The sequence below is a fragment of the Daucus carota genome, chromosome 9 (assembly GCF_001625215.2).
Source record: "Daucus carota subsp. sativus chromosome 9, DH1 v3.0, whole genome shotgun sequence".
In the NCBI taxonomy this organism is placed as follows: Eukaryota; Viridiplantae; Streptophyta; class Magnoliopsida; order Apiales; family Apiaceae; genus Daucus; species Daucus carota.
In genome coordinates this window covers 20,895,887-20,916,577 of record NC_030389.2, presented here as the reverse complement: position 1 = coordinate 20,916,577, position 20,691 = coordinate 20,895,887, and the positions used below count along the sequence as shown (strand labels likewise).

Here is a 20,691-nt window from a genome sequence, read left to right as displayed (position 1 = left end):
TGTGGCAATCTCTCTCTTTTTTTGTTTTTTTTGATGATCTAGACTTATGAGTGTGTTCTGAAACAACGGAGGATAAACAAGCCAATTGAGTTATCATTTACTTTAAAATAGTAAAAAAGTTAAAAATATTTTTACTATATCTTTTCTAGAATACTAACCTCCCTTTTTTGAAGAGAAAAGTAATATTTACATGTAAATACTAATTTTTTCCCCAAATTATAATTTAAATTTGATCAATTTTATTTGCAGAAATTGGTATAAATTTTTTATAACTATTTTCTTTTGATGGCATATATTGATGGTGCTACTTGATTAATTTTAACATCACCTACGTTAAAATAAACGAGGATTAACAAAATTAATGAGTTCTTTCTTTGTAATTTTAAAAAACATGAAATAAATAAAATACGGTTAAAATAGTGTAAACAAGATGACGAGAAAAACAGGGTTTATTCCGGGAAAGACGGAGAAAGCTTGAAGTGCCTAGCGCTTGCCTATGGCTTTACTGTTGATACACAAGAGATACCCAGCTTCTGACTTGTTATAAGGAGCTCTCAAGAGCCAGGTACAAGATCCAAAAGCTACTTATATGAGTAAGCAAGTGCTTTTCCTTTTTAAGAATTACTTTGTCTAACTTGATGTTCATAATGTTTTGTCAAAAGGGTAGTCACAATTAATCAGTTTTACACTTTTGTTGTATGTTGTTGTTGGATAGTTTGATTTAAATAACTTTTGATTTTTGTTGATGGCCCAACATATTTATTATATTTAGTTTATTTCCTTTTACAGAAAGTTTGTAGTTCTGTGTATTTGAATTATAGAAGCCATGTCAACAATTACAGAAAGCTAGATTTTTCTTCTTCTGATGAATACAGTAATCAGATGCTTTCATAGATTGAAATTCCTATCTTTGTTAAAGATACATAAAATCATTAACTTGCCACTTGGGTGGGGGTTTACACGGGAAATGAGGAAGGGGAGGAAGATTGACCTCTGGAACGAGGTTATGGTTATCCCTGAACTCTTTGTATAATTCACATCTTTTTAATATCGATAACAAATTCTGTTTACATTAAACCGAACTTTTTCTATAAGAAAAATATTTGTCAGATTATCTATTAGAACCTGATATACTGGCTGGAAAACAAAGCAGTTATATCTGTGCTTATTCCATTTTGCATGAATTAAGTGATCCGACTGGAGAAGCCTAATGAAGCATATTATTTATCTAAATAATATATGAAAATAAATATAAGAGAATATGGTAAAATGTCAATTGTATGTTGAATAATTCTAAATTTATGACATAAATATAGATAACTATAACTTTGAAAGACTTGCTTAAAATTTGATTAAGAACTGACTTAAGATCAATTTGATCATAGTGAACTATCAATTGACCACACTGAAAATAGTATTGGTAACTTTTTTTTTTTTTTTTTTTTTTTATCATTTATCATTTTCCACAAATTAATGACTTGTGAGACTTTTGGGAGTGGTTCTGAACTAGTCAATCTTCTCAAAGATTATTTTTTTTGGTCTTTTGAAGAGTTTAATTTAAGTTCTGCTGTCTTTTTAATAATACTTAGGATGAATTTTCTTGTTTCTCCAGTTCTCCCTAAGAAGAGTAGAGAAAAGAGGTATGTAACATATGTACCGGCAAGTTGCATAGAAGAAAACAATGTCCATGCTCTGTCTTTTGGAACAGTGGAAGAATGCCAGGTAGTTGATCAAAGACAATAAACTTAGCTATCTATATATGTATGGTTGCCGTAGATATTATGGTTTTAACATTCTTTAATTACAATGTCTTAGATGCAAAATAATTTAAAGACAGTTTTAGTAATTAGTAGCTCTTAAAGAATTAGATAGAAGTGCTAAATACCTACTTACATGAGCAAGTGCTTTTCCTCATCAGGAGTTGCATTACTCAACTTAATTATATATATGTTTTCTAGAAGAGGTAATCATGATTAATTAATTTTACAATGGCATTCATTCCAGATGATACCAACAACTGGAATCTAACCATCTTACAAGAATGACATCTCCACAGGTAACCCTTTTTCTCTCCTTCACCTTCTTTTGGTATAGGAAATAAGCTCATATTTACCATTTTTGTCTTTAGGTATAGCCTATATATCTTAATTGGATAATTATGATGTCCCAACATATTCACTTATGGTTAATTTCCTTTTACAGGATAGTATATTTGATTAGATGTACATATTTGAATTATTGAAGATAAAGTATCGAATACGTAAACGTAGACTTTTTTTTTTCCTTTTGGTTGTAATTGCCATGAATTGTATAATCTTGATTTTTCTTTCTTAGAAGGCCATCCATTTTGGTCGACACTGTGGGGTTGTTCTTTTTATCACCTACCCCTTGTGAGGATTCAAGTCCATGGTTTTGTCATGGGGAATGAGGAAGAGGGGTTGTTTGGGGGCAGGGTTGTCATGTGGATGGGACAAGGAAAGGAATATAGATCTCAGCTTAGGCTATTACCGAATTCATTGTATTATTTCACATCGTTATAATATTAATAACAAATTTCAATTACATAAACCAAACCCTTTTCTATTGAACAATGACTATTTGTTTATTATAACCCAATATGTGTTATTAAAGGATAGCTTATTATTTTCTGGGCTACTTAAGTGATACACCTAAAGGAGCCCAATTAAGTGTCTCATTCGTTATGGGCTTTGTAATATGTAATACCCAATAGCACGCCTAGTCATGCCTAATGGTACTATATAAAGAACATTATAGGGTTTTAGTTCCCAATACTATCCTCTGCCTCTCCTCCCCCATTTCATCAATTGAGCTAGATACACCAAGAGGAAATCGGTGAACCATAATTCCTTTTGAATCTGATATCATGGAATCAGGCACGTTATTCTAATTTGGCTTATTGTATAATCTTGATGATCACACACAAGTTTTTGATTTGCACTAACAATAAGTTCTCTATAGTGATTTGTCTTTACTATAAAGTTTTAGGAATGGTTAAGTTGAAAGTTTAATTAGAGGTTTATAGGTTCGTTGAGTTTCTAAACCTTTGTTGTCTATGCAGGAGGAAATAACTTGGCATCTGAGAAAGAGTTTAGGAAGGATCTGTATCCATTTATAGAGCCATATAGTACTGGAATGTTGAAGGTCTCGGATCTTCATTCTTTATACTGGGAGCAGTGTGGAAATCCAAAAGGGCATGTGAGTGATTGCAATTAGAAGTTCTGTCAAACATAAAATGTTTTCAACCATTTATATATTATCTGAACATAAATATGTTTAATTATGTGCTTCTGTCTCGATGTGGGGAGATGATGATGGATGTTCAAGAAAGTGCATTCGTGAAATGTTTTTGAAATGATTTTATAGTTTGTTATTACAATGGGATCCTTCTTTATTTACATATTGTGCAAGGCAATAAGGTCGTTTTGTGATTATTTTTTTTGCTACTATTTTCATGATTTTAGAATCAAGAAAGTATTGGCTGGTTGATGGGTAACACAAACTTGTCCACATGTTAAAATTTTATCATCCCATTGACTTCGATGCGAACTACACCTTGGTGATATACTCATATCAATTCCACATATATTAAAGCCTTTGTTGTTAGTGGAGCCTGCCATTTTATATATATCATTCATTCAATTTCTTTGTATATAATATACTGTGTTTCTCTTTCTCTTTATATATATCATTTATTCAATTTCTTTGTATATAATATACTTATTGATTCCTCATAAATGTTATCATTCGTAGCTAAACCTTTATAACATGTGATTTATTATTTAAGGGATGCACGTAGTGTCACACACTCATACTCTCAGGCACTTTAAGTACACATCTCAAAAATACATTGTTGTGTTTGACTCCAACTCTTTTGCTGTATTTATCTGAACGTATTCCTGAAAATAATCATCCTTGTATATGAAATAATTACTTCACAACTAAGAACTCTTCCATTCACTGAATATGCATTTTTAAACTTGTAGCCAGTTTTAGTTCTGCATGGAGGACCAGGAGCCGGAAGTCAGCCAGTTTATAGGAGATTCTTTGACCCTGAATTTTACCGAATCATTCAATTTGATCAGGTTAGCTATATCATTCATTATAGTGCAAGGTATATGTTGTATTTATGAAATTCTTTGACGAACACATTCTCTTCTTCAGAGAGGTTCTGGGAAGAGTACACCACATGCCAGTTTGGTGGAGAATACAACCTGGGACCTCATTCAAGACATTGAAAAACTAAGGGAGCTTTTGAAAATTCCTGAGTGGCAGGTTAAATTTCTTCTCCTTTTCGTAGTACTCTCTTTTATGTAGCTTTTTTTTTTTTTGTTAATCAACTCTTTTTTCAGGTTTTTGGTGGGTCATGGGGAAGTACGCTTTCTCTTGCATATAGCATATCACACCCTGACAAGGTGGATAAATTGTTATCATCCTGTTCAAATTCTTAGGAGTGAGATGGAGCAGTATGTTATTTTAAATATGTCACAAATTAATTTATGACCTGTCCTTCTGATTTTATTGAAGGTCAATGGACTTGTTCTTCGAGGAATATTTTTAGTACGTAAAAAAGAGCTTGATTGGTTTTTTGAGGGTGGTGCCGCTGCTATTTACCCTGATGGTACGTGTCATGTTCCCTGGTGCTATTTGTTTACCAAACTGGGTCTGGTATCATGTGTATACTTCAGAGTTTAGAATTCCCTTTCTGTTATGATGCATGAGCTTGATGTCCGGAAAAGTGATCGTCTTTTGTGTAACATATACCATATTGTTTTGTTGTTATCTCAAGTCTCAATGGTTTAATTGCACAGCTTGGGAACCATTTAGAGATTTTATTCCAGAGAATGAAAGGGAATGTTTCATCACTGCTTACCAAAAGAGATTGGAGTCTGATAATCTTGAAACACAAGTAAGTCTTGTATATATAGATGGAATACTGCATCTATATTTTTCATGCACGCATAGTTTAGTCCTAACTTAAATTTATTAAAACCGAAAATCTAGGTGTATATTAGTAGATACTAAATAATTAATTATTATTTTCAAAAAAAAAATAAAAAATAAAAAATAAATAAATAATTAAATATTAATACTACTATTATGTAATACATACTGTCAGGCCTACTAAATAATTAAATATCAATACTACTATTATGTAATACATACTGTCAGGCCTTTCGTTCGATATTGAAGGTGTACTGCTTGAGTTGGGGCACAATTTATCAAAATAGAAAAGAGCTTTCAGTTGTATTAATAAATACTATTTTTTCTAGCTGGGATTGTCAATTCTCATCTGCTTGAATCTTAATACATCTCCTTCTTGCAGAACTGTAAGAATGATATTCCACCCAGATTGGTACGCACCATTCTGGATGACTGAAAAGTTTCTCGTTTGTATTGTCATGTGTGTATATTTTGTCCTCAGTATGCAGCTGCTCGAACATGGACCACTTGGGAAATGTCAACTGCTCATCTTGTTCCCAATGAAGAGACCATAAAGAACGGTGAAGATGATGTTTTCTCGTTGGTGAGTTACTTTGACAGCTGTATACTACTGTGATTCGTTTATTTCTGTAAAGCATTTGTGTGTGTTTTTTAAATTAAATTGTTTATATAAATTTCTTGTCATATGATTTGGATATGCAGTTACTAGGTTTTAAATTCCTTTCTTAACCTGCTACGCTCCTGATTGTCTAGTCACTTGACATTATTGCGGACGGAAAAATTCTGATATCATTAAGGTTGCCGAAATCTATAGCAGATTAGTTCCCGACGTATGACTTTAGTTTATCTAAGTACAATAAGTGGTGTTGATCAGTAAAAACTATATCTAATAAGTCAGGATCATTCTAGATTGAGAAGCATTGTTAACCAAATTTCCTAGCATCAGTATTTTCCCCTAAAAGGCTGTGGCAATGCACATTAGATGATACAATTGAGGATCCCCAAGTGAAATGTACCAGCAGTGCCTTTTCATAATATCATACCTGCACCTTAAAATGTTGCAAAGAAAACCTAATTCTATTCTTCTTCTTACTGTATGATGCTATACATCCTACTAAAGGAGGACAAACAATAGTTTGATAGTCTTCAAATTTTCGAATACTTCCTGCTCAGTCTGTGGAATATGGGCGTGTTTCCTTATATATCCTATCTAGTTCTTACAATTTCTAGTTCCCATGAAGATTTTGTTATTGTAGGTCTTTACAGCTTAGGTGTAAATAAAATAAAATGAGAGATCTTGAGGACCTCTATCACCAATTTAATGTATCTTTTTGGCGATGCAGGCATTTGCTAGAATTGAGAACCACTATTTTGTGAACAAGGGATTCTTTCCGTCAGATTCATACTTGTTGGAGAACATTGAGAAGATAAGGCATATTAATGCTATAATCGTACAGGTAACAGTGTCAAGTACTTTTTAATTGAGTTTCTTTCTATTTCATTTGATGGAACCTATAAAACTCTATTAAAAGTTCATGTTATGCAATTCTTTACTTTACTATAAAAGCTCGGGCTTAGTTTCTTAGCTTCTTTGCTTAAAGATATGAGCTAGATATTGTCTTCTCTTTCTTAGGGTCTTATTTAGTCTTCTCCTCAATTTTGTTCTTTTTACCCTGCTTCTTAACATTTGACAGTGATATAAAATATTGATCGCAAGTGAAACTGTTTCAGAACTGCAGTGGGACTGCTTTTATTTTGCAATAACAACCAATTATTTTATTTATTTTTTGACAGAAAAATAACAACCAATTAATATATAGGTTCAGATAATTTTTTTAATCCCAGCAGTTCCTGGACTACAGGCTTTTGCACTAAAAACTTTTTCGAAAGCAACATTGGTGTTTCTACATATGTATTGCTCATGTTTTAAATGCAACACTATACACATAGTAACTGATAATAATAATTGTTGTAAATTTGTTTTGCAGGGAAGATATGATTGTTGCGCTCCCATGATGTCAGCATGGGATCTGCATAAAGTTTGGCCAGAGGCTGAGCTGAAGGCAAGTAACTAAGTACTACGTATCTCTTAATATGCCAACAATCTTGTTATGTTCTTCATCTAAGCAGTTTCAAGTCGAAATATAATCAGTAGCTGCATATTTACCTTCTTAATGAACTAGGTAGTCAAAAAGAAATTTGAAGTTGAACAGAGGTTAAAGTTAGCATTTCCTTATCCAAATAATACATATTCAATTGATTTTAAATAATATCTTCAGAATTATTGCTTCTATCTCATTACTTTAGTTGTATTCTTATTGAAACGTTCACAAAACAAAAGTTTATGTTTTGCTTGAAAACAGATTGTTGCAGATGCTGGACACAATTGCTTCGAACCTGGTATTGCTGCTGAACTTGTTGCTGCGAATGAGAAGCTGAAGAGTGTTAGCAAAAGCATATAGCTTACCATATGCTTAGAAGTCATGCAATGCTATACTGCAAACTTGGACAATATTTTCAATAAACAACCAGCTATTTCGATGATTTAGCTTATATTATTATGTGGTTGTATGAATAATACTTGTTTAGAGGACATTTGTCTCTCAACTGTTACTATGTTTAATTCATTAGAATTATGATAAAGTTTGCAACTTGTTTGCCCTTCCAGAGAATAGACAAAATTTCCTTTCTGGTAGTGGAACTTTTATATATTGTCGAAGGGGAGTTTTTCTGAATTATCCTTCTTTTGAACCATTTCTTAGCTGCCAAATTACATAATTATAAGGAGGTCATTATCTAGTGCGGAACTTGGGTGAAATGCTGAGTCCTGAAATCAGCTGTCCCAATTATAATAACTTTGTATAACAAATTTATCATAGAAGTGTATATATTGTGATCAGAAGGAAACATTACTTGTTATGCATTAGTCCTTCCCCCTGAGGCATAACAAGTTGTCAGTGACTCCTGAGCTGTTCTGCTGTTCCAATTTTTGTTTAAGCAATAGGCACTATTATTGCGATGTTGAGTTTTTGATGTTATAGAAATCCCTTTGGGAGGTTGTGGCTGGTTGGGTCTGATCTTGCTGACTTCCTGAAGAACTTATATCATGGACCATTTCCTTCCCCGGAATGCACGTCTACTGGATATATAAAATTTTCACTATAAGATGTCCCGGAAGTTGTTACGTTGTTATACAGTTATAGTAGCTGGTTTTGTCTAATTGTCTTCTTATGACTTTCGTCTAGATAATCTTCTACGATTTTACTTGTTGACTTCCCGATTTGTAGTGGCTGGTTCAGTATAATTTGTCTTTTTGTTGAATGACTATCCTTTGCTCATAAATAACTATCTACAGTATGTCGCTTTTACTATGAGACTATCCTTCACTCATAAATAACATCTAAAATAGGTCGCTTGTGTAGAGTTGCTCATTGCAAAGTTAAGCCATATGATTTTCTCCAGATCTAAATCATCTGATGATTTGGTGCTCAAATTATAAGTCTAATTTTGTTTTTGTTTCCTCTCTGTGTTTCTTATGCCTACTCTCTTCAATACGATAACTGCATCCTGCCAATATGTCGTCTCAAAAATATTGTTTGTATCAGCATTCAAGATAACAGGGTAATCTTGTTTGTCACTATTCTTTGCTAGTGGCAATTAATAATTCAATTAGCAGATTGTTACTAAGCTAATACACTTGATGTTAATCTCTCTGCAGCCATATTTATGAAAACAGGAGGCATAGAGAGCTGATTTGATCTCTTCTAGTCATGCTGAAACTGAAATCAGTAGATTCATCATCTGGAAAGTACAGGTATGATGTTTTCATGAGTTTTAGGGGGGAAGATACCCGCAAAACTTTTACGGATCACCTCTACACTGCTCTACTAAGTGAAGGTTTAATCACCTTCAGAGATGATGAGGAGATTCAGAGGGGAGAGGCTATTAAATCTGAATTAGAAGAAGGTATCCAGGAGTCTAGAAGTTGGATAGTTGTATTCTCAGAGAACTATGCATTCTCCAGTTGGTGCCTTGACGAACTTGTGATGATTCTCAAATGCAGGGACAACACAAAACGTCTCCTACTGCCTATATTTTACCATGTTGACCCGTCTGATGTTCGCAAACAATCTGGCTGCATCTCTGAAGCATTATGTGAACATGAAAAGAAGTTTCAGAGGGAAGTGAATGATACAAAGAGGAAAGATTTGATGGATAAATTGAAACTATGGAGGGCTGCTCTTGCTCAGGTTGGCAACTTAGGAGGCATGACTTTGCAGAACGAAACAAATGGGTAATTTTCTATATTGTATTATTTTTTATGGACTTCACATCAAATTTTAGTTGTTAAGGTGTCTAACCTCGGTTGTTAGGGCTTACTGTCTGTTAGGCTCTACAGTAATGAAGCCGTAATCGTTAAATTAACAAGGTAATGGAGCTCCCATAACCCAATGGTCTCAAATTCGAAACCTAGCTAACATAATTATATCTGCGTTTAGTACTAACAGCTTATCAGTATAATATTAATCTTTTTTACCATTTTTCCATTCTGAAGGTACGAATCAAAATTTATTCAGAAAATAGTCAATGTCGTCAATGATAAGGTGAATCATGACATCTTAAGTATCACACACCATCTTGTTGGAATTAATGCTTCAACACAAGCCATTAATTTATGGATAAGAAATGGTTCCACCGACGTGGAAGTGTTTGCATTGTATGGTATCGGTGGAGTGGGAAAGACAACCATTGCCAAATATGTTTACAACACGAACTTCCAGCTATTTGAAGGTCACAGTTTTATAGAAAGCATAAGAGAATATTCTGAACGGTCTGATGGTATAGTGTGTTTACAAAGACAACTTCTTTCAGATATTTCCAAGGGAAAGGCACCAACAATCAACAGTCTTAATGATGGTATTCGCAAGATAAAAGCTGCCGTTTGTAGTAGGAAATTGCTGGTAGTCTTAGATGATGTTGATCAGGCTGAACAATTAGATGCAATCTTTGGAATGCGAGAGTGGTTTTACCCGGGAAGCAAAATTATTCTTACAACTCGGAATGTGGCTTTGCTTGAAGCTCATGAACCTTGTACAAGACATGATGTTCAAACACTGAACCTTATGGATTCTTTGGAGTTGTTCAGCTGGCATGCATTTGGAGACAGTCTTCCCCCAGAGCACTACAAAGAGCACTCAAAGAGGATATTAGAACAATGTCAAGGTCTTCCTTTAGCCCTTAAAGTTATTGGTGCTTCTCTACATGGCAAGAAGGTGGATGTTTGGAAGAGTGCAATAGAGAAATTGGAAGTTATTCCTCACTCCAATGTCCAGAAGATATTGCGAATAAGCTACGATTCCTTGCAAGATGACCATGACAGAGATTTGTTTCTTGAGATTGCCTGTTTCTATAATGGGGAGGCCAAGTCGTGGGTGGTTGGGGTATTGGATGAATGCAATTATTACACGATAATTGGAATTGAAAATCTGATTGATAGATGTCTGTTAAAAATTGAAAATGAAAAGCTCAGAATGCATCACTCAATCCAGAGCATGGGCAGAGAAATTATTTGTCAGCAATCACGTAGAGAACCAGGGAAGCGGAGTAGACTTTGGTATTATAAAGACTCCCTTGAAGTACTAGCGAATGAAATGGTAAGATGTGAAACATTCTTGTCTGGAAATTGTAAATATTCTTGCATTGCTTATTTTTCTTTTCTACCAGGGGTCTGGAGCTATTGAAGGCCTATCGCTAGACTTGAACATGACTAGTACATATCAGAATGAGTTAAATACAACAGCTTTTTCCATGATGCACAATCTCAGACTACTTAAGCTCAATAATGTGCGGCTAGGTGGAGGTTACAAACAATTCCCTAAAAAATTGAAATGGTTATCTTGGAAAAATTTCTCCTCAAGATGTTTACCGGATGGCTTCCCTTTGAGCAGCTTAGTTGCAATCGAAATGCAAAGTAGTAAGTTGGAAAAATTGGTTCACAGAGACATGGTATTCACTATTCATGCTAAGTTCTGACTTGTCGTGAATAAATAATTTATAGAATATGGCATCTAATACGTGTTTAGCTTAACACATCTTTTTACATCTTGTAGCTACTCAGATCACTGAAGTTTCTAAATTTGAGCCACTGCCATGACCTTGTTGAAACTCCCAACTTTGCTACACTTTGTGTTCTGGAGCAATTGATCCTTGAAGATTGTGTGAGTTTAGTCGAGATTGATGAATCTATTAGAATGGCTGAAGGACTTGTCTTGTTGGATTTAAAGGACTGCAAACTTTTGAAGGGGCTTCCAAAAAATATATGCATGCTAAAGTATCTGGAAACACTGATCATCTCAGGTTGTTCAAATCTTGGAATGCACCCTGTAGATAAGAGAAAAATGGAATCCTTGAAAGTTTTTATTGCTAATGGAATTGATTTCGGTAATTCAAGAATAGGTCCCCCATTATCATTGACTTCTTTACCATGCAACTACATTACTAGATTGAGTTTGGTAAATTGCAATCTACATGATAATGCTTTCCCCACGGATTTCTGTTTCACATCGTCAATGGAGTTCTTAAGCTTGAGTCGGAACCCAATCCGCTTCCTACCAGATTGCTTTAAAGGTCTGAAAAGACTCGGGCTTCTACAATTGATTAAATGCAACCGGCTTCAAGTGCTTGATTTACCATGCAAAATTGAGACACTTTCGGCTTTTGACTGCCCATTATTGGAGAAAATCATATCCAATGAGCCAAGCTCACATTTTGAAAAATATTACTCTCCGTTCCTATGCAAGAAGCTAACTGAAATGGACACCAAATTCAAGATTGTACCAATCGGAAAAATAGATAAGAATTTTATCAGCAAATGTGGTATCGATGATGTGGAAGCCAAGAAAATAATGCAGATAAAGTTATTCAATAACTTCACTGGTATCATCACAAAATGTCCAATCCAGGTGATCACTCAATGTATCATCAGCTTGTACTTGTTATAATTACGAACTGCTGTCATATCTCTTAGGCTGCTCTCTTTATATCTCCTTTGATATATATCAAACAGCATAGAGCACTGTTCTGCTTCTAATTATTCAGCGTTTTTGCCATACAGGGAATATTTCAGGATTTGTTTAACGGCAAGGCATTCAGCATTTTTTACCCTGGAAACAATGTTCCAGATGTTTTCACAAGTCAACGCAACTCATCTGCGGTGTCCTTTACTGTATCTCATTCTAAACTCAGATATTTAAACACCTGCATCGTGTACAATTTCAACACAAAACACCATAATCTCTTAAGGAACCTTGCGATAATGCAAAGATTCTTTCTGATACTCAACAACAGGACCAAGGATAAAATAATCATATATGGTCCAGCCTGTCATGGCATTTCTGAGGGAGTTGAATATACAACATGGTTAAGCCATTGGAAATTGGGTAGTCACGAGGCAGGACCTGGAGACGAGATTAGTATTTCAGTATATAATAGAGATGATGCTGATACCATTTTTGAGGTGAAAGAGATTGGCTTCAATCTTGGGTACGAAGAGGCAGGTGTCGATTCAGCCTGTGATGATACTTGTCAGTTTGTCATATCTGTCAAACAACAGCCATCAGAATATCACGGAACAACACAGCTATACTTTCTTGGTGATCACGGAGTACATGCTGATAGTCTAATGAAGAAAATATTACTCTGAAATTTACAAGTTCAGTCTTGCACCCAGCAAGTTTATGTTATAATTTTCAATTTAAGTTGATATAGAACATTTAGTTCCGAAAAAGGGTCATACTCACTCATACAGAACATATGAATTGTATAGAGAAGTGACATCTTACACCCAGGAAGTGAATTTGAAGGGCAAGAAAGCAGACATCAAACTTGTGAGTATGCTATCCTGGTGGAGGCAGAGCCAACTCAAAACGTCTGCTGATGAAGAAAACGTGACTGTGATGAAAATTTAAGACGTGTCTGCTGCCGAGGAACAACTCAGAAAATCTGCTGCCGCCTATCGTTGCCATGTATACGCTTTTATTTTTTCCGGTCAGTGGCAGCTTTCGTGCACCTTGACTATTATCTTTAAGTGCGTATTTTTCTTTTTTATGACATTGATAAGGGTACTGTAATGTATGTTAAAATTTTTGTTTGCAATATGAAAAGAAGGGCGGAATGTATCACATTGACTCAAATGAATGATTTCTCACTAGCAAATGGTCTTAGTTTAAACCTCAACACCTTGAGGCCCCACCAGAGTCTCCATTAGAGTCAATATATACATGCTAAAAGCATGACCCCAAGTGTCAATAATTGATCTAGACTTCAAGTCTCCCTCAAGCTTCTTCAGCTCTCTCTGCCTATTTACATTTTCTCATACTGCCATATTCACTTGTAAGCTTTCATAATTCAATTTTTAACTGATTGCTTAATATAACAGATGCATGTCTTTTTTCTCTTTTTTTTTTGGATTATGTTGTGGATTAACATATTTTTCTATTTAAAAGTAAGCGTGTCCTCATTTCAGACATAATTTGATGCTTCTTATATATGGTTTTAGTGGTTTCTCAAGTCAGGGATTACTGACCTTTATATACAATCATATTGTTATTGTCTCTTCAGCCCAATTCATCACATCAAGAATCAGACAGAGCTGATTAGATTTCTTTAGTCATGCCGAAACAGGAGTCAGTTGATTCATCATCTGACAAGTACAAGTATGATGCTTTTTTGAGTTTTAGAGGTGAAGACACACACAAAACCTTTACAGATCACCTCTACACTGCTCTAGTAAATGAAGGTTTAATCGTATTCAGAGATAATGAGGAAATTGAGAGGGGAGAGACTATTAAATCTGAGTTAGAAGAAAGTATTCAGGAGTCCAGAAGTTGGATAATTGTATTCTCAGAGAACTATGTGTTCTCCAGTTGGTGCCTTGACGAACTTGTGATGATTCTCCAGTGCAGGAACAACTCAAAACGTCTTCTACTGCCTATTTTTTACCATGTTGACCCATCCGATATTCGTAAACAATCTGGTTCTGTTTCTCAAGCATTTTATATGCATGAAGAGAAGTTCAAGAGAGAAGGGGATGATACAACAAGGAGTGAGTTGGTGCACAAAATAAAGCGATGGAGGACGGCTCTTGCCCAGGTTGCTGACTTGGCAGGCATGACGTTTCCGCATGGAACAAATGGGTAATTTTTTATAAGACTTCACATCATATTTTATACGTCAAGGTGTCTAACCATTGCTTTTCTAATTATGAACCAAAATAAACTAGTTCCATATCCATATTAACGTAATTATCAGTGATCAGTGAACTATCAGTTTAATCTAAAATTTCTCACTAATCTTTTCATTCTGTAGGCACGAAGCCGAATTTATCAAGGATATAGTCAAGCGCGTCAGTGATAAAGTGGCTTTTAACATCTTAAGTATAACACCACATCTTGTCGGAATCAAAGCTACAGCAGAGGCCATAAATTCATGGATAAGAAATGGTTCCAACGATGTGGAAGTGTTTGCACTCTATGGTATCGGTGGAGTGGGAAAGACGACCATTGCAAAATACGTTTATAACATGAACTTCCAATTATTTGAAGGCTGCAGTTTCTTAGAAAATATAAGAGAATACTCTGAAAGGTGGGATGGTTTGGTTTGTTTGCAAAGACAGCTTCTTGCGGATATATCTAAGGGAAACACCCCAACCATCAACAATATTAATGATGGCATTTGTAAGATACAAAGAGCTGTTCGTCTTAGGAAACTGCTGATAGTCTTGGATGATGTAGATCAAGTTGAACAATTAGATGCAGTCTTTGGGATGCGAGAGTATTTCCACCCTGGAAGCAAGATCATCCTCACAACTCGGGATGTAGATTTGCTGAAAGCTCGTGAACCTTGTACAAGACATGCTGTGGAAACACTGAATCTTCAGGATTCCTCAGAGCTGTTCAGCCGCCATGCATTCCGAGAGAGTTGCCCACCAGAATATTACAAAAAGCACTCACAGAAGATATTAAAGCAAAGTGAAGGTCTCCCTTTAGCCCTTGAAGTTTTAGGTGCTTATGTACGTGACAAAGTGTTGGATGTTTGGAGAAGTGCGATAGAGAAATTGGAAGTAATTCCTCACCACAAAATTCAGAAAATATTGCAAATAAGCTATGATTCTTTGGAGCAGGACTGTGATAGAGATTTATTCCTTGATATTGCATGTTTCTTTTGTGGAGAGGCCATGTCACGGGTGGTCATGATATTGGATGAACGCAAATATCAGACAAGAATTGCAATTGAAAAACTTATTGATAGATGTCTGTTGAAAATTGAATTTGGAAACCTCACAATGCATCATTTAATTCAGAGCATGGGTAGAGAAATTATCCGCCAGCAATCACCAAAAGAACCAGGGGAACGAAGTAGACTGTGGCATTATAAAGACTCCCTCGAAGTATTAAAAGATAAAACAGTAAGAAAATTTATTGTATGATCATTAGAACAATTACATCTTGTTCATGTGAAAGTGTTATTATAATTGCACACTGCTTCTACCAGGGAACTAGAGCAATTGAAGGCTTAGCACTGGAATTGAATAGGGCTAATGTATGTCAGGTGGAGTTGAGAACATCAGCTTTCTCCAGGATGCACAAGCTTAGACTACTTAAGCTTGATAATGTGCGGCTAAATGGTGGTTACGAGGACTTCCCTAAAAAGTTGGAATGGTTATATTGGCTTGAATGCCCTTTAAAAGCTTTACCCGAAGGCTTTCCTTCAACTAGCCTAGTCGTAATTGAGATGCAAAGAAGTAAATTGCAAAAACTGGGGCAGGGAAGCATGGTAACCATACCAAGTTCTGCCTCGTCTTCAAATTTTATGTATATATTAAAGGTTCTTTTATAGATTTATGAAGTTGAAGCTTCTTTCCTTCTTTTTTAATTTATTTTGCAGCTTTTTAAATCACTCAAGTTTCTTGATCTGAGTCACTCCCATGACCTCGTGAAAAGTCCCAACTTTGCAGAACTCATTGCTCTAGAGCAATTGATAGTCGAAGATTGTGTGAGTTTAGTCGAGATTGACGAGTCTATTGGAATGGCTGCTGGACTTGTGCTGTTAAATTTAAAGGACTGCAAACTTTTGAAGACGCTTCCGAAGAATATTGGCATGCTGAAGTTTCTGGAAACACTAATCATCTCAGGATGTTCAAACCTTGACAAGCTTCCTGCAGAGATGAAACACATGGAATCTTTAAAAGCTTTTCTTGCTGATGGAATTGATTTTGGTAGTTCAAGCAAAACAACTGTGGAAAATAAAACATGGCGAGATTTCATCTGGGGTTGGGTTCCAAAAACTCCTCAACTCTCGTTGACTTCGTTACCGTCCGAAGGCATTACTAAATTGAGTCTGGTGAATTGCAATCTCCATGATTATGATTTTCCCAAGGATTTATTTTTCGGACACTCAGTGGAGTTCTTAGACTTGAGCAAGAACCCAATCCGCTTCTTACCAGATTGCTTTAAAGGCCTGAAAAGGCTCAAGACTCTCCAGACAGAAAAATGCAAGCAGCTTCAAGCACTCGAAGGTATACCAAACATGTTAAAGCTCATTAGTGCCGGTTCTTGCCGATTATTAGAAAAAATTACGTTCAATGGGCCGTTTAAGTTTTCTTTTGATACTGTTAACGTATTCAAATGCGAGAAACTAATAGAGATGCAAAGTTTGTACAAGATGGTACCGATAGGAGAAATAGACTCAAAATTCATTAACAGTTGTGGTATTTTTGATGTGGAAGCGATAAAGAAAATCCAAATGACGTTAATGATTGTGTTCACAGCAGGCGGAACATGGCCAATCCAGGTGGTTTCTCTTTCTCTCTCCATACACGAAAATATATTTTGTATTTGTGTTTATTCAGCTATTTCACTGTACAGGGAATATTTGAGGATACGCCTTATGGTAACAAGATATTCAACATATTTTACCCAGGGAGCAGTGTACCGACAGGTTTCACTTGTCAACACAAAGCATATTCGATATCCTTTACCGTATCTCATTCTAAACTCAAATGCTTAAACATCTGCGTGGTCCTGAAATCTTCTCCCGAGGTATATCTGGTAATCCATAACAGAAGCAAGGACAAGATAATCTTATATGATCGATGTTGTTATGGCATGGCTGAACGAGGTGGAGATATGACATGGTTAAGCCATTGGACATTTGGCAGTCACGAAATGGGACCTGGAGATGAGGTCAATGTATCAGTATGGTGGGTATGGACAGGCTACAATTATGAACCTCCCAAAGAGATAGGCGTGAATGTGGTATATGAAGAAGGGCCAGAAGAGGCAAGTGTTGATGAGTATGTCATCCCAGTGGGAGCAGAGCCAGATCAACATTATGGAGCCACACAAGTATACTTCCTTGGTAACCGTGATAGAGGGATTCCATCTTATATTCCGGGAAGAATTGATGAGATACTCACCGACTGTTTGATCACAACTTTACAGTGAGCACAACTCGTTAACAAAAATTAATGTGTATTGTAGACTCTAACAACTCTTCTAAGATTAACATGTATGTTCACCCCTGCTAAGGTCTCGAACCTTCATCATCATCCTAGTGGCCTCTTCTTGCTTTAACACATGGCTAGATTTCATCCAGGGTTTTGTTTCAAAATTAAGAATAGGTCCTCAACTCTCAGTAGCTTGTTTCACAAAGATTACTGTTTTCCACCCTTACTTGAAAGTTTAAACCTGAGTAAGAACCCAATCCGCTTTCTACCAGATTGCTTCTAGGGTCTCAAAATATTCAAGAATCTGCAATTCATGGAATGCAAACAGCTTCAAGCGCTTGAAGATTTATAATGATACTCAATCCAGGTGATCCCTCCCTCTCTCTATATATATGTTTCTATGCACTTCCTCTGTTTCAAAGTAAATGAAAGGAGAAAAGCTCTTTATTGCTTTGTTATCTGTCAGCTTGGAAGTTTTATAATTACGGACTGACAATGAAATCTACTAGACTGTTAAATGTTTTGGTTTTTCTTTTTATCAAGTGAAATAAATATAACTATGTTGATTTTGTCTTGGTTAAATGACACAACAGAAAAAGTAGTTATTTGTATCCTTATTAACTGCTTGAAAGGACAAATTACAAGAATTATATTCATCAGTTTATTTAGCGATTTCACTATACAGGGAATATTTCAAGATCCGGAGAGTGGCAAGGCATTCAGCATTTTTTACCCTGGAGCAGTGTTCCAATATGGTTCATTAGTCAATGCAATCCATCTTTAGTGTCCTGTATCATATCCCATTCCAAACTCAGACACTTAAACAACTGCGTCGGTTACAACTAACAGTTTTCGGCTAAAGAGATTTGCATATCAATAATGTGCGGCTAGGTGGAGGTTACAAACAATTCCCTAAAAATTTGAAATGGTTATCTTGGAAAAAATTCTCCTCAAGATCTTAACCAGATGGCTTCCCTTTGAGCAGCTTAGTTGCAATCGACATGCAAAGTAGTAAGTTGGAAAAATTGGTGCACAGAGACATGGTATTCATGCTAAGTTCTGACTTGTCGTGAATAAATAATTTATAGAAAACGGCATGTAATATGTGTTTAGCTTAACACTTCTTTTTTATATCTCGCAGCTACTCAGATCACTGAAGTTTCTAAATTTGAGCCACTGCCATGACCTTGTTGAAACTCCCAACTTTGCAACACTTTGTGTCCTGGAGCAATTGATCCGTGAAGATTGTGTGAGTTTAGTCGAGATTGATGAATCTATTAGAATGGCTGAAGGACTTGTCTTGTTGGATTTAAAGCACTGCAATTTTTTGAAGAGGCTTCCAAAAAATATATGCATGCTAAAGTATCTGGAAACACTGATCATCTCAGGTTGTTCAAATCTTGGAATGCACCCTGTAGATAAGAGAAAAATGGAATCCTTGAAAGTTTTTATTGCTAATGGAATTGATTTCGGTAATTCAAGAATAGGTCCTCCATTATCATTGACTTCTTTACCATGCAACTTCATTACTAGATTGAGTTTGGTAAATTGCAATCTACATGACAATGCTTTTCCCCATGGATTTCTGTTTCACATCGTCAATGGTGTTCTTAAGCTTGAGTCAGAACCCAATCTGCTTCCTACCAGATTGCTTTGAAGGTCTGAAAAGACCCGGGCTTCTACAATTGATATAATGCAACCGGCTTCAAGTGCTTGATTTACCATGCAAAATTGAGACACTTTCGGCTTTTGACTGCCCATTATTGCAGAAAATCATATCCAATGAGCCAAGCTCACATTTTGAAAAATATAACTCTCCTTTCCTATGCAAGAAACTAACCGAAATGGACACCAAATTCAAGATTGTACCAATCGGAAAGATAGATAAGAATTTTATCAGAAAATGTGGTATCGATGATGTGGAAGCCAAGAAAATAATGCAGATATAGTTATTCAATAACTTCACTGGTATCATCACAAAATGTCCAATCCAGGTGACAATCCAGGTGATCACTCAACCCCCCCATGTTTCTCCTATATGTGTTTGTGTTTCTATATGAAATTACCATATAAGTCAGATATAGCTGTAGCAATTCACTCAACTTTTATATCTGTGGAATGATATATGTTCCTGGAAAGGCTAAGTGTTGATGAGTTGATTACTTAACATGGTTTTGGTCTCGAGGCCTGGTTTGATTTGATTTTTAATGGGTTGATAGGTTTCTAAGGATCAGTTTAATGGCACTTCTTCTGCTTCCTATATGTCAGCCTGTACTTGTTATAATTACAAACTGCTGTCATATCTCTTAGGCTGCTCTCTTTATAATTACGAACTACTGTCATATCTCTTAGACTGCTGTCATATCAAACAGCATAGAGCACTGTTCTGCTTCTAATTATTCAGCGTTTTTGCATACAGGGAATATTTCAGGATTTGTTTACCGGCAAGGCATTCAACATTTTTTACCCTGGAAACAATGTTCCAGATGTTTTCACAAGTCAATGCAACATATCTTCGGTATCCTTTACCGTATCTCATTCTAAACTCAGATATTTAAACACCTGCATCGTGTACAATTTCAACACAAAACATCATAATCTTTTAAGGAACCTTGCGATAATGCAAAGATTCTTTCTGATACTCAACAACAGGACCAAGGATAAAATAATCATATATGGTCCAGCCTGTCATGGCATTTCTGAGGGAGATGAATATACAACATGGTTAAGCCATTGGAAATTGGGTAGTCACGAGGCAGGACCTGGAGACGAGATTAGTATTTCAGTATATAATAGAGATGATGCTGATACCATTTTTGAGGTGAAAGAGATCGGCTTCAATCTTGGGTACGAAGAGGCAGGTGTTGATTCAGCCTGTGATGATCCTTGTCAGTTTGTCATATCTGTCAAACAACAGCCATCGGAATATCACGGAGCAACACAGCTATACTTTCTTGGTGATCACGGAGTACATGTTGATGGTCTAATGAAGAAAATATTACAGTGAAATTTACTAGTTCGGTCTTGCACCCAGCAAGTGTACGTAATAAGCACATATTACTAGCATCATCGTCAGTTGCGGATTCAAATTTTTTTTATTTTATTGACAGACATAATTCTAAGAAAATTATGTCATGATGTGTATGATCTGCTGCCAGATGTATAAAATTTTTTTGTCTCTTCTCTTATATATGGTTTTAGTGGTTTCTCAAGTCAGGGATTAC

At 35.7% G+C, this 20,691-nt stretch overlaps 3 protein-coding genes across 12 annotated transcripts; all 3 read left to right on the top strand.

Annotated features, from left to right (window-relative positions):
* Nucleotides 1–368: 368 nt before the first annotated feature.
* Nucleotides 369–7,700, top strand: LOC108200840 (proline iminopeptidase-like). Of its 3 annotated transcripts, none has more exons than XM_017369101.2 (13): nucleotides 369–593; nucleotides 1,613–1,722; nucleotides 2,005–2,056; nucleotides 3,080–3,216; nucleotides 4,005–4,103; nucleotides 4,183–4,293; nucleotides 4,371–4,433; nucleotides 4,546–4,639; nucleotides 4,830–4,927; nucleotides 5,444–5,545; nucleotides 6,306–6,419; nucleotides 6,951–7,025; nucleotides 7,326–7,700. In XM_017369101.2, exons 4-13 carry the CDS (start codon nucleotides 3,154–3,156, stop codon nucleotides 7,422–7,424), a joined length of 918 nt encoding a protein of 305 aa, XP_017224590.1. In that variant the 5' UTR covers nucleotides 369–593; nucleotides 1,613–1,722; nucleotides 2,005–2,056; nucleotides 3,080–3,153; the 3' UTR covers nucleotides 7,425–7,700. The 3 variants fall into 3 exon arrangements, with proteins under 3 accessions (XP_017224590.1, XP_017224591.1, XP_017224589.1); XM_017369102.2 differs by having other exon boundaries at nucleotides 375–565; XM_017369100.2 differs by lacking the exons at nucleotides 369–593; nucleotides 1,613–1,722; nucleotides 2,005–2,056 and adding an exon at nucleotides 2,779–2,894.
* A 139-nt stretch (nucleotides 7,701–7,839) lies between these two features.
* Nucleotides 7,840–20,262, top strand: LOC108202498 (disease resistance protein RUN1-like). 5 transcript variants are annotated; one of them, XM_064084843.1, is made up of 7 exons: nucleotides 7,840–8,583; nucleotides 8,681–9,256; nucleotides 9,518–10,616; nucleotides 10,687–10,968; nucleotides 11,073–11,924; nucleotides 12,077–12,175; nucleotides 20,120–20,262. In XM_064084843.1, exons 2-7 carry the CDS (start codon nucleotides 8,733–8,735, stop codon nucleotides 20,129–20,131), a joined length of 2,868 nt encoding a protein of 955 aa, XP_063940913.1. In that variant the 5' UTR covers nucleotides 7,840–8,583; nucleotides 8,681–8,732; the 3' UTR covers nucleotides 20,132–20,262. The 5 variants fall into 5 exon arrangements, with proteins under 5 accessions (XP_063940913.1, XP_017226407.1, XP_063940912.1 ...); XM_017370918.2 differs by lacking the exon at nucleotides 20,120–20,262 and having other exon boundaries at nucleotides 8,681–8,776; nucleotides 8,876–9,256; nucleotides 12,077–12,664; XM_064084842.1 differs by lacking the exon at nucleotides 20,120–20,262 and adding an exon at nucleotides 12,310–12,472.
* On the top strand, nucleotides 13,215–20,655 carry LOC108202496 (disease resistance protein RPV1-like). 4 transcript variants are annotated; one of them, XM_017370910.2, is made up of 9 exons: nucleotides 13,215–13,353; nucleotides 13,582–14,156; nucleotides 14,329–15,427; nucleotides 15,514–15,795; nucleotides 15,907–16,812; nucleotides 16,887–17,834; nucleotides 18,153–18,510; nucleotides 18,609–19,473; nucleotides 19,887–20,655. In XM_017370910.2, the coding sequence occupies exons 2-6, from the start codon at nucleotides 13,633–13,635 to the stop codon at nucleotides 17,463–17,465; spliced, it is 3,390 nt and encodes a 1,129-aa protein (XP_017226399.1). In that variant the 5' UTR covers nucleotides 13,215–13,353; nucleotides 13,582–13,632; the 3' UTR covers nucleotides 17,466–17,834; nucleotides 18,153–18,510; nucleotides 18,609–19,473; nucleotides 19,887–20,655. The 4 variants fall into 4 exon arrangements, with proteins under 4 accessions (XP_017226399.1, XP_017226403.1, XP_063940910.1 ...); XM_017370914.2 differs by having other exon boundaries at nucleotides 18,153–18,478; nucleotides 19,887–20,120; XM_064084840.1 differs by having other exon boundaries at nucleotides 18,609–19,461; nucleotides 19,887–20,120.
* Nucleotides 20,656–20,691: the final 36 nt, after the last annotated feature.

What these genes read in the sequence shown, in the direction of transcription:
- LOC108200840 (XM_017369100.2), top strand. An exon ending in TGAAAATTCCTGAGTGGCAG is followed by an intron (nt 4,294 to 4,370) that starts GTTAAATTTCTT and finishes CTCTTTTTTCAG; the next exon opens with GTTTTTGGTGGGTCATGGGG. An exon ending in GGCCAGAGGCTGAGCTGAAG is followed by an intron (nt 7,026 to 7,325) that starts GCAAGTAACTAA and finishes GCTTGAAAACAG; the next exon opens with ATTGTTGCAGATGCTGGACA.
- LOC108202498 (XM_017370916.2), top strand. Translation starts at nt 8,733, where the DNA reads ATGCTGAAACTGAAATCAGTAGATTCATCATCTGGAAAGTACAGGTAT. An exon ending in AAGTACTAGCGAATGAAATG is followed by an intron (nt 10,617 to 10,686) that starts GTAAGATGTGAA and finishes CTTTTCTACCAG; the next exon opens with GGGTCTGGAGCTATTGAAGG. An exon ending in AATTGGTTCACAGAGACATG is followed by an intron (nt 10,969 to 11,072) that starts GTATTCACTATT and finishes TACATCTTGTAG; the next exon opens with CTACTCAGATCACTGAAGTT.
- LOC108202496 (XM_017370910.2), top strand. Translation starts at nt 13,633, where the DNA reads ATGCCGAAACAGGAGTCAGTTGATTCATCATCTGACAAGTACAAGTAT. An exon ending in AACTGGGGCAGGGAAGCATG is followed by an intron (nt 15,796 to 15,906) that starts GTAACCATACCA and finishes TTTATTTTGCAG; the next exon opens with CTTTTTAAATCACTCAAGTT. An exon ending in GCGGAACATGGCCAATCCAG is followed by an intron (nt 16,813 to 16,886) that starts GTGGTTTCTCTT and finishes TTCACTGTACAG; the next exon opens with GGAATATTTGAGGATACGCC.